We start from the raw sequence: 18,969 nt of genomic DNA on the forward strand, positions 1-18,969 counted from the left end.
CTCAAAAAGGCTAGTTCTGACTCCTAGTCTAGTGTTGTACTACTTCATGTTATCTTCTGGTGTCAGTGGGCAATGGAAAGTAATACGTTGCAGGAAAGAAAGGCAAGAGGAGGCAAACAGACAATGATAATAATAGAGCTAAATATATATCAAGTTGTAACAAAATACATCAAAATACTTGAACAAAAATTGATAAAGATACCTGGATATCAATATTTCTGTAACATGTAAAAGGATTTTAAAGAATTCTAAGATGTTAAGACTGATGTTTATGCAAGGAACGCTGATTGAGAAGTATTAGAACTAGTTTTATTACTCAAATCTTAGTCCTGATGTACACCAACCAGGGAGCAAAACCAAATGTAATTATTGGTCTGACTTCTTATTTAATAATATTTTAATATTTCTGTTTTTATTTGTGAATAACGTCAGAAAATATTTAATTTCAGTTCAATTTATCTTACAAGTAATTTTTTGGGGGGAATAATCCCACCAAACACTGATTTATGGATGGTGAAGGTTTTAGTTCTGGATTCAGTAAATTAAGATAGTACTTCCAGTTTGGTTCAGTTCCCATTCTTCCCTATACCCTGTGTAATTAACCACCTTCCATTCCTTCTTGTTAGCTTGTTCTGTGGCCTACTGACTGGCAGGACTTGATGTGACAGCTGAGATGAAGTACCTGGGATAATTAGGCAGACAAGAGCACAGGAATCACTGATTTATGAGACAGAGACACATGGAATTCTTCCCCTAGTTGGTTAAAACTGGTTATAATCTAATCCCTGGTTTACCAATTCCCCTTATTTAACAGAAATGCAAGAAAAGTATCTTACCTAGCTCCAGGATGTCAGCAGCTTCTAGTAAAGAAAAAAACGTTGGAGCATAAGTTATTAAGACAAACATATCAACACAATGGAAGGTGAAATTCGGGGCTAAAATAGGATATTGAGCATTTATCTAGTTCAGTTATCTTATCCTAAAAGACACTAAGATTCTTAGTAGTTATTGTGAAAGCACACCACCCAATTTTGCCTTATTCCCAAGCCTAAACTTATAAAAACTATAGAAAACCAGAGAGGCTAAGCAGCTATGCCTAAAACTTTGAAGCTAATGTGGGATCACCTATACTCAGAATCTAGGTTTCCTATTTCCAGCTAAAACAAAGTATACTGCTTTTGACTGATACCTCTGTAAACTGCAATATTTGCCTCTGATATAACCAGTGAGTTATTTGTAAACTGAAGCCTCTAAAAACAAAAATTTTATGGGAGAAGATGTCAAGTAAAAGTTTTCCATGCCAAACGGAGTTTTTTCCCCCTTACCTTGATATTGGGATGCAGACTCTGATTGGTGACAATATTTGTGTTTTCTAACATCATTCCAGTCTATCACTGCAGGGGAAAAGAAAAACAGTCACGTGAAAGAAAATATAAGATTCAATATGTTTCCAATTTGGCAGTATGTATTAACAGTTTTTAATAAAGTAATCCACTTCTGAGATTATATGCTAGGGAAAAATATTCCAAAATATAGGAAAAAGGTTTTATGTAAAAAGCTTTAGCATTATTTATAATAATAAAAAAGGAACATCTAAATGTTCAAAATAGAAGGCTGATTAAGATTTGATAATACAATCACTTGACGAAGTATTTTGAAGCTGTTAAATTTTTACAAAGGCTAAAGAACAAATGGGAAAATGCTTATGTTACAATGTTATTAGGTAAAATATGTGAACAAAAATTACATTCATGGAATGATCACAATTATATAAAACACTAAAAACAAATAGCACCCTAGTTATGGGCTCAACTGTATCCTCCAAAACTTCATGCTGAAGTCCCCACTCTGCAGTACCGCAGAATGTAACTGTATTTGTGATAACAGTCCTGGGCTGTCTGGAGCAGCTGCTGTCATCATGCCGGCTACAGCAGGGAGATCTGGTGGGAGCCTGGGAACAGGCAGGAGTTTCACCATCCTCGGCACACAGCTGCAGCTGCCCAAACCGAGGCTGCAGACCCAGACCTCCTGCTCTGTGGAGCAGGCAGGAGCCCTGTCCCAACAGGCACAGCTGCAGCCACCCAAATGCAGCTGCAGATCCAGACACCCCTGCACTTTTGGTGGTCTGGGAAGGACCCCTCTACCCTCGCAGGATCAGAAGTGCCTGCTCCCCTTGCCTGGCTTCTCCCTGCTGTTGGCACTTGCTCTGATCTTGGAGCAAAGTCAGGACACAGCCTGGGTGCTATGAATGGCAGCAGGAGGCAGACAGGTTCCTGAGCAGAAGGTGGTGGATCTCTGGTAAGGCCCCCGCTTCAGGCCAGGGAGGGCCTGAAGGCTGGGGACTGAACTGCCAGTCCTGCAGACTGGAGTGGGGACTTGTGGTGCCTTTTCCTGGCCTGCCCATGGTTGCTCCATGGGCTACCAATCAGGACTTCCTTCCCTCTGAGCTCCATAAAAGCCCCAGGATCGGCCAGAGCAAAGCAAAGCAGAGGACGGAGAGATGACTGGACGACCTGCATGCAGAAAGGAGTCACCCACTCTAGGGCCTCCTCTTTGCTGAGAGCTGCAGAAACGCCATGACAACCTGCCTGTGGAGAGAAGCCACATACTCTAGGGTCTCCTCTCTGCCAAGAGCTGGAGAGGACTGCTGAGAAGTGAACACTTGTTAGGACAACCTACCTGCAGAGAGGAGCTACCCTTTCTGCTAGGAGCTGAATACTCGTTGGAACACCCTGGCACTGTGGGTCTTCTCTGAGCTGTTCTATTGCTCAATACAGCACCTCTTCATCTTGCTCACCCTCTACTTATCTGTGTACCTCATTCTTCCTGGCTACAGGACAAGAACTTGGCTAAAAGAGTTACTGTAACACCAACAGGGATGAAACATGCCCCTTGCTTGCCACATTGTGGACGAAGAGAAGGAAGGAAAAGCTGTGGCCCTTTGGGAAGCCCAAACCTGGGAGCTTCCAGAGCCAAGGCTGTGATTCCCTCTTTAGGGTCCTGTGGTTCCTGGTGTCTCCAAGCTTTTGGGCGCCACTGCATTCCCTGGTGCCAGCCAGGGAAGCTGCTTGTGGTGAGCCTGGTCCAGCTGCAGCCTCACAGAGAGCTGGCACCCATGCTGGTACCTGGGGCTGCCTGCCTCACGGCAGCAGCTGGTGTGTCTGACTGTGCAGTAGATGAACCCCAAGCTTGCTCACACACACCCCTCACCACTCCATTCCTGACTCCAGTCTCCCTTGGAGGCATGGTATCCAGGATGATAGCGTGAGCAGCCTGCCAGGCCAAGTGGATGGAACGAGCCCAGTGGGCCCAAGCAAAACTCAGGCAAAGGCACGACTGGCCACAGGTTTCCAGCCATAAAAGTGACACCCCTAGGATCCTGCAATAATTGGAGAAAGGGTCTTTAAACGGTCCCTAATTCAGCATGGACGGGTGTCATTATAAGAAGAGAAAGTTTGGACACAGGTACAGAGAAAAGACCATGTAATGAACAGAGGGAGAAGCCTCAGAAGCTAAGGAGTGAGGCCTCAGAAGAAAGAAATCAACCTTGCCAACACCTTCATCTTAGACTTCTGGCCTTCAGAATTGAGAGGAAATAAATTTCTGTAGTTTAAGCCACCTAGTCCATGATATTTATTACAGCAGCCCTAGAAACTAATACAACCATGGGAAATTATCATTAGAAAAAACAGAATTAACACAGAAAATATAAACAGCTGATTATCTTTGGGTAGGTACTGGGTTCCCTGGCACCACCCCCACTTTCTATTTTATAACCTTACATATTTTCAAATTTTCTATAAAGAAGATACATTACTCATATGATGGGAATATATTTTCCTTGGTTGAAAATTTAGATTCATCTACTGACCCAACCACTTTCTCACCATCAATCACCTATCATGTCTTTACTTTTTGCCCAGCTCAGACTCCATGGTCCCTCATTAATATAATTCTCTAGTAAACACTCTTAATTCCTTCCCATCTCTTTTTTTTTTTTTTTTGTCAAGTATACCTACTAAAGGCTCAATCCTAAATCTGGTTAAAGCCACTTATCAACCTACACTGTGCCTACCCCAGCAGCTCACCAGTGCTGAAGAAAAACAAATGCAAGCTTATTTATCTCATTTTTAAACTCACAGCTATAATTCTCAAATGCCACTTTACACTGCCCAGAAATCATACCACATTTCTCCACTATCTTTATTTTTCCATTTTCTTAAAAAAAAAATCATATCTTTCTCTCTCTCATCAAGCTCCAAATATACTCTCTCCCTCAACTTCACTCTCTTAGGGGATGACTTTAATTCTGGATTCATTGAGAAAACAGAAATGAAGATAAGACCCTTCCACTCATTTCATGACGGTAGAGACCTGATCTTGTTTAGTGGTGGATCCCCAGTGCATCGTATAGTAACATGTGCTCATTCAACGTTTGATGAATAAATTACCTATTCATTCATGATTTTTTCTGACTTCTCTCCTGTTACTGTGGATGAAATGTCTCTATTTTTATCAAAAACCATCCCTCCATTTTAGCTGCAGGTCCCATAGTCTCTCATCCTCTAAAAGACTTTGCAAATATCCCCCTTTTTTTGTGCTATTATTTTTAATTGACCAACAATAATTTTATATATTTATGGGGTACAAAGTGATGTTTCAATATATGTATACATTGTGGAATGATCAAACCACAGTATAGCAATTAGTATATTCATCACTTCAAATATTTTTAATTTCTTTGTGGTGAGAACATTTAAAATTCTCTCTTTAGCTATTTTGAAAAATACATTATTATTAACTACAGTCAACATGCTCTGCAACAGAACACCAGAACTACTCCTCCTATCTAACCATAACTTTGTACTGTTGACCAATGTTTCCCTTTTTCCACACCCACCCCTCCCCTCCCAGCCTCTGGTTATCACCATTCTACTCTCTACTTCTATAAGTTAGACTTTTTTAGATTCTACATGTGAAATTATATAATATTTGTGTGCCTGACTTATGTTACTCAATATTATATCCTCTAGGTTCATTCGTGTTGTCAAAAATGACATATTTTTAAGGCAGAATAATATTCCATTGTGCATATATACCACATTTTTAAATCCATTCATATACTGATACTCACTTAAGTTATTTCCAAATCTTGGCTATTGTGAATACTACTACAATGAATATGAGCATGCAGACAGAAGCTATCCCTTCAACATACTGATTTCATTTCCTTTGGGTATACAGCCAGCAGTGGGATTGATGAAACATAGTAATTTCATTTTTAGTGTTTTGGGGAACCTCCATCCTGTTTTTCAAAATGGCTGTGCTAACTTGCAATATCCATAACAGTGTATAAGGGTTCTTTTTTCTTCAAATCCTTGCCAACATTTATCTTTCATTTTTCTGATAATAGCTAACCTAACAGTTGTTGGCTGTAGGATATCTCACTGTGGTTTTCATTTGTATCTCTCTGATGATTAGTGATGTTGGACATTTTTTCATATATCTGTTGCTCGCTTACATGTTTTCTTTTGAAAAAATGTCTATTCAAGTCCTTTGCTTATTTTTACTAGAGTTGTTTTCTTGTTACTGAGTAGTTTAAGTTCCTAGTAAATTTCAGATATTAGTCCCTTCTCCAATGTATGACTTGCGAATATTTCCTCCCAACCTGTGGGTTGTTTCATTTTTTGTGTGGTAGCTTTTCACTTTAATGCAATTCCATTTGTCTATTTTTACTTTTATTGCTGATGCTTTTGAGTTCATATCAAAGAAATCTCCATCCAGACCGTAGCAGTCTTATAATTTCAGTTTCATAGTTTCAAGTCTTTAATCCATTTTGAGTTGATCCTTGTATAAGGGATGAGATAAAGATCCACTTTCATTCTTCTGTATGTGGATAACCAGTTTTCCCAATACCATTTTTTGAACAGATTGTGCTTTCCCCAACGTGTGTTCTTGTCCAAAAGCAATTGACTGCAGATGTGTGGGTTTATTTCTAGGTTCTCTGTCCTATTTCTTTGGTAGACTGTTTTTAGGCCAGAACCATGCTTTTTTGATTACTATAGCTTTGTAATATATTTTGCAATACAGTAGTGTGATGTCTCCAGCTTTGTTCTTTTTGGTCAAGATTGTTTGGGTATTTGGAATATTTTGTGGTTCCACAGGAATTTCAGCTACTTCTATGAAGAATGACATTAGAATTTTGATGGCAATTGCATTAAATCTGTAGATTTCTTTGGGTGGTATAAATATTTTCACAATATTAATTCTTCCCATCCATAAACACTGGCTATCTTTCCACTTATTTGTGGTATCTTTAATTTCTTTCATCAGTGTCTTACAGTTTTCAGTATACAGATCTTTCACTTCCTTGGTTAAAGTTACTTCTAAGTATTTTACTTAGAAGTAAATGGTATTATAAATGGAATTGCTATTGTAAATGGGATTTTCTTAATTCCTCTTTCAGAAAGTTCCCTGTTAGTGTATAGAAATGCTACTAATTTTTAAAGTTGATTTTGTATCTGCAACTTCATGGGATTTGTTTAATTCAAATGATGTTTTGGTATAGTAATTTTCAATATGTAAAATCATGTTGTCAGCAAACAGAGACAATTTCATTTCACCATTTCCTATTTGGATGCCTTTTATCTCTTTTTCTTGCCTAATTGCTCAGGCTAGGACTTCTGGTATTGTGTTGAACACAAGTTGTAAGAGTGGGCATCCTTGTCTTTTTCTAGATCTTATAGGAAAAGCCTTCAACTTCTACCACTGAGTACAATGTTAGCTATGAGATTGTCATATATGGCCTTTATTGTGTTAAAGAACATTCCTTCTATACCTAATATAATGAGAGTTTTCATCATGAAAGGATGTTGAATTTTGTGAAATGCATTTTCTCCATCTATTGAGATGATCATGTGATTTTTGTCCTTCATTCTGTTATATGGTAAGTCACATTTATTCATTTGGATATGTTGAACCAGCCTTGCATCCCAAGGGCAAATTCCACTTGATCATGGTGAATGATCCTTTTAATGTACTCTTGAATATGGTTTCTTAGCATTTTGTTGAAGATTTTTTCATCCATGTTCATCAGTGAGACTGGTCTGAAGTCTTCTTTTTCTTCTTACCATTCAAATGAAGGGAGATATAGTTTTCTTTTTTTGTCATATCTTTGTCAGGCTTTGGTATCAAAAGGTACTCCTGGCCTCATAAATGAATTTTAAAGAATTTCTTCCTCTTCAACTTTTTTTTTGAGACGGAGTTTCGCGCTTGTTACCCAGGCTGGAGTGCAATGGTGCGATCTCGGCTCACGGCAACCTCCGCCTCCTGGGTTCAGGCAATTCTCCTGCCTCAGCCTCCTCCTCTTCAACTCTTTAGAGGAGTTTGAGAAGGACTGGTATGGGTTATTCTTTAAGTGTCTGGTGAAATTCAGCTGTGATGCCATTAGGCTTTAATTTGATAGGAGACTTTTAATTATTGATTGAATCTCACTACTCATAGTTGGTCTATTCAGATTTCCAACTGCTTTGTGATTCAGTCTTGGTAAGCTCTATGTTTCTAGCAATGTATTAATTTCTTCTGGTTGTCCAATTTGTTGACTTAAAATTGTTCATAAAGTCTTTCCTTATCCTTAATATTTCTATGTTATCAATGGTAATATCTCCTATTTCAGGGAGTTTTATACTTTCATATGTTCTCACATTACTGATTAATGTTCTCTTCCTTCAGCTTGAGGAATTCTCTTTAGCATTTCTTGTAAGGTTGTGGGGATAAATTATCTGCTATTTTTTTGACAAAGTCTTGATCGTCCCTTTGTTTTTGGAAGACAGGATTAATGGGTATGGTATGCATTGTTGGCAGTGCTTCTTTTTTTCCTTTTTAATACATCATCCTACTCTCTTCTGGTCTGCAAGGTTTCTGCTGAGAAATCCACTGATAGCCTTAGGGTGGTTCTTTATATGTGACAATTCACTTTTCCTTTGCTGCTTTCAACTCTATCTTTAATTCATAATTTGATTATAACATGCCTTGGTGTGGATCTTTTGGGGTTCATCTTATTTGGTGTTCTTTGGGCTTCCTGAATCTGGCTTTCTATTTCCTTCCTCAGGCTTGAGAAGTTTGTTTTTTGACATGACTTGACTATATTTTATTTCTTCTCTTTCTGACACATCAATAATACATATGTTGTCTGACTTGATGATGTCCCACAGTCTTGTAAACTATCTTTATCCTTTTCATTCTTTTTTCTTTTTGCTCAGATGGGATGATTTTCAGTGACCTGTCTTTTATTTCATCAATTCTTTCTTCTGCTTCATCTAATCTGCTGTTAAACACCTCTATTGAATTTTTTAGTTCAGTTACAGTATTTTTCACATCTTTGATGTCTATTTTGTACTATTGTATATTTTCTATCTCTTTTTCAAAGTTATTAGTCTGTTCTTTCATTGTTCGTTTGACTTCAGTGAACATATTTATAACCATTATCTTAAATTCTCTGTCAGGTAAATCACATATCTCTATTTCACTTGTGTTGTCTTCTGGAGATTTGTCTTGATTTTTATTGTTTTGTTTTTTTTTTAAACAGATTCTCTTTTGATTTTTGTGTTAGCTTCTATGCATTAAATAAGGATATAACCTCTCTCAGACTTGTCAGACCAGCTTCACATAAGAGAAGGATCTCAATAATCCATCCAGCCAAAAATTGTAAGGTGCTCTCCAATCTCTGTGTTTATTCAGACTGCTGTCTCTTTGTTGATAGTCCCTCGAGCTTAGGATGTGCCACATTCTGTCAATACCACACAACAGGAGCCAAAATCTCTAGATGTAGCTGAGGATATTAAGGTGCTGAATGTGTTTTCTATTTCCTTCTATCTTTACAGCTGAGCCTGAGCATTTATGTCCCACTCTCTCTGCACTAAGCTAGGGAGATGGTCTGTGGCAAAAACTTGTACTCACGTTCAAGCTGCACCCACTGATCCTGAGGAGAAGCCAGTAGAAGTGGGCCTGCTATATGTCCACCTCTTTGTTTGCTGTGGTCTAAGGCTATTTAGGAATGCAAAACTCCACTGACTCCCAAAGCTTGTCCCTTGGATGAAAGCTATAGATGTTGTGTCACTTGAGGCCTGACCAAATTCCTTCCAGGAAGAATCAGTAGGCTTGGATTTATCACTGAGATTAGCTAGAGGGCTACTCCTTGTTTTCCCCTCAGCTGCCAAATGCAAGTTCATTAGAAACCAGGCTGTCAAGTAGCCACTGGAAGTGTGTGCTATAAGCCCCTTCTGGAGAACACATGAGAGCTACATTTTCCTACTTCCTTTCTGTACTGCTCATAGGAGGTATAGCCTCTGAAGGTATTTGTACACCTATTTAAAACCACCCCCTTGTTTCTCTGATCTAGAAAAATTCATATATGCCTAGTCCCCTTGGCTCCCAGAACTAAGATGTTTAGGATGTTGTCCTTTGGGAGATAGCTGTAACAGTTGGGGCACTCGTTGTGTGGACATATGCCTATCAGGGTGGTGTCAGGTTAATTATTTGTCCACCCCTTGAATTCCTCAATGCAAGTTAATTAGATGCCAGGCTGGCAAGCAGTCACCAGAAGTGTGTGTCATAAAGTCCTTCTGGGGAAAAACAGGGGGCTATACTTTAAGCCCCTTCTCTGCACTGCTCCTGGGGAATAAAGTCCATGGATGTGCTTCTGCTCTTCTTGGTTGTTTGTCTTCTAACTAACTTACACCGGGGAAATTTAGGGGCAGTCAAATACTAACCCAGCACCAGCCTTGGAAGAGTTTGTCCACAAACTGAGTACCTCAACTTTCACAGCTTTCACAACAGTATAAATCTGCTGTTTTTTTCCTGCAAAGGTCTAGGGATCTGCATAAGCCAATCCCCTCTTCTCCCAGAGCTGAGAGGTTTAGGATGTAGGCCCTCAGTGGAAGCTGTGAGCCAAGTCCTACGATAAATCTCTCTCTTTACCTACCTACCTAGCTTCCATTGTTTCTGTTTTGGGGAAGAACCGTGACTAATACTAGGTCAGGGTGAGCATTTAAAACATAAAATGCACCATTACACTCTAGCCCAGGCAATAAGAGTGACACTCTGTCTCAAAAAAAAAAATTAAATATACAATATATATTCCATGTTTTTAGTGCTATATTGCTTAAGTAAAGATGAGTTACCAGTATACACAAAATTGGTTCAAGGAAGCTACAACAAATTGAAACCAGGCTGAAAGATCATCAGCGAAATAATATTCAAAAGCAACTAATGCGGCCGGGTGTGGTGGCTCAAGCCTGTAATCCCAGCACTTTGGGAGGCCGAGGCGGGTGGATCACGAGGTCAAGATATCGAGACCATCCTGGTCAACATGGTGAAGATACAAAAAATTAGCTGGGCATGGTGGCGCGTGCCTGTAATCCCAGCTACTCAGGAGGCTGAGGCTGGAGAATTGCCTGAACCCAGGAGGCGGAGGTTGTGGTGAGCCGAGATCGCGCCATTGCACTCCAGCCTGGGTAACAAGAGTGAAACTCCGTCTCAAAAAAAAAAAAAAAAAAAAGCAACTAATGCAATTTAGAAAAATTAGTCTAGCCTGGGCAACAGAGCAAGACCCTGTCTCAAACAAAACAAAACAACAAAGAAAGAAAAGAAAAAAAAAATCCATACTCAATTATGCAGCAAAATGAACAAAATAACAAACAGTTAAGGGCAGAAAGGCATCAAATAGTTCAAAAAGTTTGGTGGCCCACACCTGTTATCCCAGCACTTTGGGAGGCCAAGGCAGGAGGATTCATTAAGGCCAGGAGTTTGAGACCAGTCTGAGCAACATAGTGAGACCTGGTCTCTACAGAAAAACTTAAAAATTATAGCTGGGTATGGTAGCATATATCTGTGGTCCCAGCTACTCAAGAGGCTGTGGTGAGAGGAGTGCTTGGGCCCAGGAGGTCCAGATGGCAGTAAGCCATGATTATGCCACTGCACTCCAGCCTAAGAAACAGAGCAAGACCCTGTCTCAAAACAAACAACAACAACAAACAACCAAATAATGAAAAGGGAGCTTCTAGGAAGAAATAAGACTCTTGGGGGAAGATGGCGCTGTAGGACCAACTCAGGATTGCAGCTCCCAGTGAAACCGCAGATGGTGAGTGCACACCGCATTTCCAGACAGATCTTTATTGCCCACAGACCAGGAGATTCCCAGGTGTAGGAGCTGCACAGGCTGCCAGTCTGGCTGTTTGGACTGGCGTGGCTGTTTGGGCCGGGGCTGCAGCGCAGCGGCACTCCATACAAAATTCATTGGTTTGGTTGCTCTGTTAAACTGGCAATTGGAGATTTCAGAAGGCAGATTAGCACATTCATCTGATTGAACAGGACTCAAACAGAAAGCCAGGCCAGGAGATTCTTGGGCAGCAATGTGGTTCCAGCCAGCGCAGTGGGTCACTGCATGGGAAATCACACAGATCCCGGCGCCCTTTCAGCAGGCGACTGGAGCACCTGGGAGAGAATCAACTGTTCAACTTAAAAAAAAAAAGAAAAAAAAAAGGCTCTGAGGCAGGGAGCCAAATGATCAGGCTCGGTGGGTCCCACCCCCACAAAAACAAACAAAACAGCAATTGGAAATGTTCAGGGTTGAGAGTTTCACGGCAAACACAGCTGAACCCAGGACGGTGCAGCTCGGTGGGGGAGGGGCGTCTGCCATTACCGAGGCACTCGACCCCTATTGAGGTACACTGCCATTGCTGACGCAGCCTGCCGTTGCCAAGGCAACCCACAATAACAGAGAGAGTCCACCACTATAGAGGCGGGCCATCATCACCACGGCAGCTCTAACCACACCCATATAAAAAGGACTACGGCGAATTACACACAGCAGCAGGGCGGAGCCCACAGTAGCAGGGCACAGCCCACAGCAGCTCAGCATAACCACTACAGGCAGGCAGTGATTAGACTGCCTCCTTGCTGGGCAGGACAGTGCAACGGATACTCACAAATAAAGCCCTAACTCCCCAGGACAGAGCACCTGAGGATAAAAAAGGGGCTTTATGAGTTCTGCTGCAGCAGACTTAAACGTACCTGCCTAGCAGCCCTGAATGAACAACGGATCTCACAGCTCAGCACTTGAGCTCCTATAAAGAGCAGACTGTCTCCTCAGGTATAAAGTACAGACAGTCTCCTCAAGAAGCTCCTTGACCCCCACATATCCAAAGAGTCACCTCACAAAAGACTGATCAGACTGACATTTGGCGGACATCATTTAGGGACAAAGATAGAAGAAGAAACGGGTAGCAACCTTCACGGTTCCGCAGCTGCTACAGGTGATCCCCAGGCAAGCAGGGCCTGGAGTGGACCTCAGCAGTCCTACAGCAGAGAGGCCAGACTGTTAGAAGGAAAACTAAGAAACAGAAATACTGCATCATCAACAATCTGGACGTCCACTCAGAGACCCAATCGAAGAATCAACAACTACTCAGACGACAGGTGGATAAATCCACAAAGATGGTAAGAAACCAGCGCAAAAAGGAGAAAAGCACCCAAAACCAGAACACCTCGCCTCCTACAAGGGACCACAACTCCTCACCAGCAAGGGAACAAAGCTGGAAGGAGAAAGAGTGGGATGAAATGACAGAATCAGACTTCAGAAGGTGGGTAATGAGAAACTTCTGTGAGCTAAAAATATGTTCTAACTCAATGCAAAGAAACTAAGAACCTTGAAAAAAGATTTGAGGAAATGATAACAAGAATGGACAACTTAGAGAGGAATATGAGTGAATTGAAGGAGCTGAAAAACACGACATGAGAACTTCGCAAAGCATGCACAAGTTTCAACAGCCGAACTGACCAAGCAGAAGAAAGGATATCAGAAATCGAAGATCAACTCAGTGAAATAAAACAAGAAGCCAAGATTAGAGAAAAAAGTTCAAAAAGGAATGAACAAAGTCTCCAAGAAATGTGGGACTATGTGAAGAGACCTAATCTAGGTTTGATAGGTGTACCTGAATGTGACGAAGAGAATGAATCCAAGCTGGAAAATACTCTTCAGGATATTATCCAGGAAAATTTCTCCAGCCTAGCAAGGCAGGCCAATATTCAAGTCCAGGAAATACAGAGAACACCACAAAGATATTCCGCAAGAAGAACCACCACAAGGCACATAATTGTCAGATTCACCAGGGTTGAAATGAAGGAGAAAATGCTAAGGGCAGCCAGAGAGAAAGGTCAGGTCACCCACAAAGGGAAGCCAATCAGATTCACCGCAGATCTCTTGGCAGAAACCCTACAAGCCAGAAGAGAGTGGGGGCCAATATTCAACATCTTTAAAGAAAAGAACTTTCAACCCAGAATTTCATATCCAGCCAAACTGAGCTTCAGAAGTGAAGGAAAAATAAAATCCTTTGCGAACAAGCAAGTACTCAGAGATTCTGTCACCACCAGGTCTGCTTTACAAGAGCTCCTGAAGGAGGCACTACACATAGAAAGGAACAACCAGTACCAGCCATTCCAAAAACATACCAAATGCTAAAGAGCATCAACGAAATGAAGAATCTGCATCAACTAACAGGCAAAACAGTAAGCTAGCATCAAAATGGCAATATGAAATTCACACATAACAATATTAACCCTAAATGTAAATGGGTTAAATGCACCAATCAAAAGACAGACTGGCAAATTGGATAAAAAGTCAAAACCCATCAGTGTGCTGTATCCAGGAAACCCATCTCACATGCAAGGATACACAAAGGCTCAAAATAAAAAAATGGAGAAAGATTTACCGAGCAAATAGAGAGCAAAAAAAAAGCAGGAGTTGCAATTCTCGTCTCTGATGAAATAGACTTTAAAGCAACAAAGATCAAAAGAGACAAAGGACATTACATAATGGTAAAAGGATCGATACAACAAGAAGAGCTAACGATCCTAAATATATAGGGACCCAATACAGGAGCACCCAGATATATAAGGCAAGTTCTTAATGACTTACAAAGAGACTTAGACACCCACACAATAATAGTGAGAGACTTTAACACTCCACTGTCAATATTAGACAGATCAACCAGACAGAAAATTAACAAGGATATCCAGGACTTGAACTCAGACCTGAAACAAGCAAACCTGATAGACATTTACAGAACTCTCCACCCCAAATCCACAGAATATACATTCTTCTCAGCACCACATCACACCTACTCTAAAATTGACCACATAATTGGAAGTAAAGCACTCCTCAGCAAATGCAAAACAACTGAAAACATAACAAAGAGTCTCTCAGACCACAGTGCAATCAAGTTAGAACTCAGAATTCAGAAACAAACTCAGAACTGCACAGCTTCATGGAAACTGAACAACTGGCTCTTGAATGTTGACTGGATAAACAATGAAATGAAGGTAGAAATAAAGAAGTTCTTCGAAACCAATGAGAACGAAGACACAACATACTAGAATCTCTGGGACACATTTAAAGCAGTCTCTAGAGGAAAATATATAGCTTTAAGTGCCCACATGAGAAGAGTGGAGAGATCCAAAATTGACACCCTAACGTCAAAATTGAAAGAGCTGGAGGAGCAAGATCAAAAAGACTCAAAACTAGCAGAAGACAAGAAATAACTAAGATCAGAGCAGAACTAAAGGAGATAGAGACACGAGAAACCCTTCAAAAAATCAACAAATCCAAGAGCTGGTTTTTTGAAAAGATCAACAAGATAGACAGACCACTAGCCAGATTGATAAAGAAGAAAAGAGAGAATAACCAAATAGATGCAATAAAAAAACGATAAAGGGGAAATCACCACAGATTCCACAGAAATTCAAACCATCATCAGAGAATATTACAAACAACTCTATGCACATAAACTAGTAAACCTGGAAGAAATGGATAAACTCCTGGACACTTGTGCCCTCCCAAGCCTAAACCAGGAGGAAGCTGAAACTATGAATAGACCAATAACAAGGTCAGAAGTCGAGGCAGCAATTAAGAGCCTACCACACAAAAAAAGCCCAGGTCCAGATGGGTTCACAGCCGAATTCTACCAGACACACAAAGAGGAGCTGTTACCGTAACTCCTGAAACTATTCCAAATAATCCAAAAAGAGGGAATCCTTCCAAAATCATTTTATGAGACCAACATCATCCTGATACCAAAACCCGGCAGAGACTCAACAAGAAAAGAAAACTTCAGGTCAATCTCCATGACGAACATAGATGCAAAAATCTTCAATAAAATACTGGCAAGCCGATTGCAACAGCACATCAAAAAGCTTATCCACCACAATCAAGTAGGATTCATCCCAGGGATGCAAGGCTGGTTCAGCATACACAAGTCTATAAACATAATTCACCACATAAACAGAACCAAAAACAAAAACCACATGATTATCTCAATTGATGCAGAGAAGGCATTTGACAAAATTCAACAGCCCTTTATGCTAAAAATCCTCAATAAACTCGGTATTGATGGAACGATCTCAAAATAATAAAAGCTATTTACGACAAACCAACAGCCAATATCATACTGAACGGGCAAAAACTGGAAGCATTCCCTTTGAAATCTGGCACTAGACAAGGATGCCCTCTCTCACCACTTCTATTCAATATAGTACTGGAAGTTCTAGCCAGAGAAATCAGGCAAGAAAAAGAAATAAAGGGGATTCGAATAGAAAAGGAGGAAGCCAAATTGTCTCTCTTTGCAGACGACATGATAGTATATCTAGAAGACCCCATCATCTCAGTCCAAAAACTCCTGAAACTGATAAGCAACTTCAGCAAAGTCTCAGGATATAAAATCAATGTGCAAAAATCACAAGCATTCCTATACACCAATGACAGACTTAAAGAGAGCCAAATCAAGAACGAACTGCCATTCACAATTGCTACAAAGAGAATAAAATACCTAGGAATACAACTAACAAGGAACGTAAGGGACCTCTTCAAGGAAAACTACAAACCACTGCTCAACAAAATAAGAGAGGACACAAACAGATGGAGAAACATTCCATGTTCATGGTTAGAAAGAACCAATATTGTGAAAATGGCCATACTGCCCAAAGTAATTTACAGATTCAACGCTATCCCCATCAAGCTACCATTGACTTTCTTCACAGAACTGGAAAAAACCACCTTGAACTTCATATGGAACCAAAAGAGAGCCTGCATAGCCAAGTCAATTCTAAGCAAAAAGAACACAGCAGGAGGCATCACACTACCGGACTTCACATTACTACAAGGCTACAGTAATCAAAACAGCATGGTACTGGTACCAAAACAGAGATATAGACCAATGGAACAGAACAGAGGCATCGGAGGCAACACAACATATCTACTACCATACAATCTTTGATAAACCTGACAAAAACAAGCAATGGGGAAAGGATTCCCTGTTTAATAAACGGTGTTGAGAAAACTGGCTAGCCATGTGCAGAAAGCAGAAACTGGACCCCTTCCTGACACCTTACACTAAAATTAACTCCAGATTGATTAAAGACTTAAACATAAGACCTGGCACGATAAAAACCCTAGAAGGAAATCTAGGCAAAACCATTCAGGACATAGGAGTAGGCAAGGACTTCATGACCAAAATACCAAGCATTGGCAGCAAAAGCCAGAATAGACAAATGGGACCTAATCAAACTCCACAGCTTCTGCACGGCAAAAGAAACAGTCACTAGAATGAATCGGCAACCAACAGAACGGGAAAAAATGTTTGCAGTTTACCCATCTGACAAAGGGCTGATATCTAGAATTTACAAAGAACTCAAACAGATTTACAAGAAAAAAACAAGCCCATTCAAAAGTGGGCAAAGGATATCAACAGACACTTTACGAAAGAAGACATACATGAGGCCAACAAACATGAAAAAATGCTCACCATCACTGGTCATCAGAGAAATGCAAATCAAAACTATATCGAGATACCATCTCATGCCAGTTAGAATGGTGATCATTAAAAAATCTGGAGACAAGAGATGCTGGAGAGGATGTGGAGAAACAGGAACACTTTTACACTGCTGGTGGGAGTGTAAATTAGTTCAATCATTGTGGAAGACAGTGTAGCAATTCCTCAAGGACCTAGAAATAGAAATTCCATTTGACCCAGCAATCCCATTACTGGGTATATATCCAAAGGACTATAAATCGTTCTACCATAAGGACATGCACACAAATGTTCATTGCAGCACTGTTTACAATAGCAAAGACCTGGAACCAACCCAAGTGCCCATCGATGATAGACTGGACTGGAAAGATGTGGCACATATACACCATGGAATATTATGCAGCCATCAAAAACGATGAGTTCATGTCCTTTGTAGGGACATGGATGAATCTGGAGAACATCATTCTCAGCAAACTGACACAAGAACAGAAAATGAAATACCGCATATTCTCACCATAGGTGGGTGATGAACAATGAGAACACATGGACACAGGGAGGGGAGCACTACACACTGGGGTCTATTGGGGGGAATGGGGAGGGACAGCAGGGGGTGGGGAGCTGGGGAGGGATAGCATGGGGAGAAATGCCAGATGTGGGTGAAGGGGAGGAAGACAGCAAATCACACTGCCACGTGTGTACCTATGCAACTATCTTGCATGTTCTGCACATGTACCCCAAAACCTAAAATGCAATAAAAAGAAAGAAAAAGAAAAGATGAGGCAGGAATGGAAATAATTCCAGGAGCAAAGTCTTTGAGGAGGAGTGGGAAACAGGTTTCAATGCAAAGCAGAGGGTTGGCCCTAGGAGACGCGAAAGCCAAGTGCATGGAGACAGATGCCTGTGGCTGCTGTGCTTTGTGGAATGATCCATTCTGATTCCTTCTATATAAAAATCGAAGCCTTCAGCTGAAAAATATAAATAAATAAATATGTCAAAATGAAAAAAAGAAAAAAGAAATAAGACTCTTGGTACAAACTGCTGGAACATGGAGAGCAGCATTCAAGAAAAAGAAACAACTGCATTACAAAATGTGTAATTTTTAAGTATTGCCATAAACTACTCAGTGAATCAGGTAATTGTCCCTGAATCAGGCAACTGTCCCAAAATAAAGAGAATACAGCATCCGACAGAATTTTACACATTAAAAAAGGGTTAGTCACCTGTCATTTTTTCAAAGTGTTCTAAGAATAATGACTATGTTTCATAGTATATTATAATATATAGGTACTATTTAATAATCAGTTTTATTCCTTTGCTCCAAGTATTATGTTTCTTCTCTGGCAGTCCCTATCCCAGTTAACATAACAAATTAGAAACCCGTAATCCTTCCAAATCCAATTGGTTATCCAATTCTGTCAGTTGTACCTCTAAAATAATACCATCTCTTCTCTTTAATCTCCCCTGCACCTTGTCAGAGTTTAGGATTTCATTATCTCTCACCTTGACAAATAAAAACAGTTATTTAATTCCTATGTTTGTTCTTACTGCTTTCCAGTCACAGATCAGCATTATTTTTCTAAAATACAAAACAGACGAAACATGTCACTACCCCATTTAAAAGTCTTCCAGGATCAATCCCTAAATTGTATCCAAACATATCTCTTTCCAAGCTCATACGACCATAAACTGCATCCAAACTCATACTCTTTCATACCTCTGGACCTTCCCCTATTCTCTATTTGGGAAATTCCTATTTATTCCTCACAGTCCAGGACAAATATTTTTTGTAACAGCTTTCTGGTGACAGCTCTACATTTATGCCTGTCAGAGTGTAAGAGCTAAATAATCTTAAGCCAGTCAGTATTCCTAGAGCTTGGCGCACAGCAAGCAGTCAAAAAACAAAAAAAAAAGTTGTCTTTTTACTAAATGCAGAAAGTTATGCAATGAGAGAAAAATTATCCATATTAAAAAGTCAATAATATTTCAATGCATACTCTCATCAAGACAACTGTGACATAGAAAATACTTAGAAGCCACTATGGTAAGACAGCAATTATTCATATTAATAAAGAATAACTGAAAACAGATAATCTAAAACTGCAGGTAA

The 18,969-nt window shown here is 40.2% G+C and overlaps 1 protein-coding gene across 21 annotated transcripts in view; it reads right to left on the bottom strand.

Moving 5' to 3' along the window:
* SCMH1 (Scm polycomb group protein homolog 1) overlaps window positions 1-18,969 on the bottom strand; it is a 232,838-nt gene that overhangs the window by 170,767 nt on the left and 43,102 nt on the right. For all 21 annotated transcript variants that reach the window (XR_013519963.1, XR_013519965.1, XR_013519964.1 and 18 more), the window contains exons 3-4: window positions 1,326-1,394; window positions 837-860 (exon numbers count right to left, since the gene is read on the bottom strand). Coding sequence is in view for 5 of the 21 variants with exons in the window: in XM_035251035.3 (XP_035106926.1) it covers window positions 837-860; window positions 1,326-1,394 (93 nt within the window). In the remaining 16 variants the exon portion in view is untranslated. The remainder of the gene's footprint in view (window positions 1-836; window positions 861-1,325; window positions 1,395-18,969) is intronic.

This window comes from Callithrix jacchus, chromosome 7 (assembly GCF_049354715.1).
Source record: "Callithrix jacchus isolate 240 chromosome 7, calJac240_pri, whole genome shotgun sequence".
Taxonomy (NCBI): domain Eukaryota; kingdom Metazoa; phylum Chordata; class Mammalia; order Primates; family Cebidae; genus Callithrix; species Callithrix jacchus.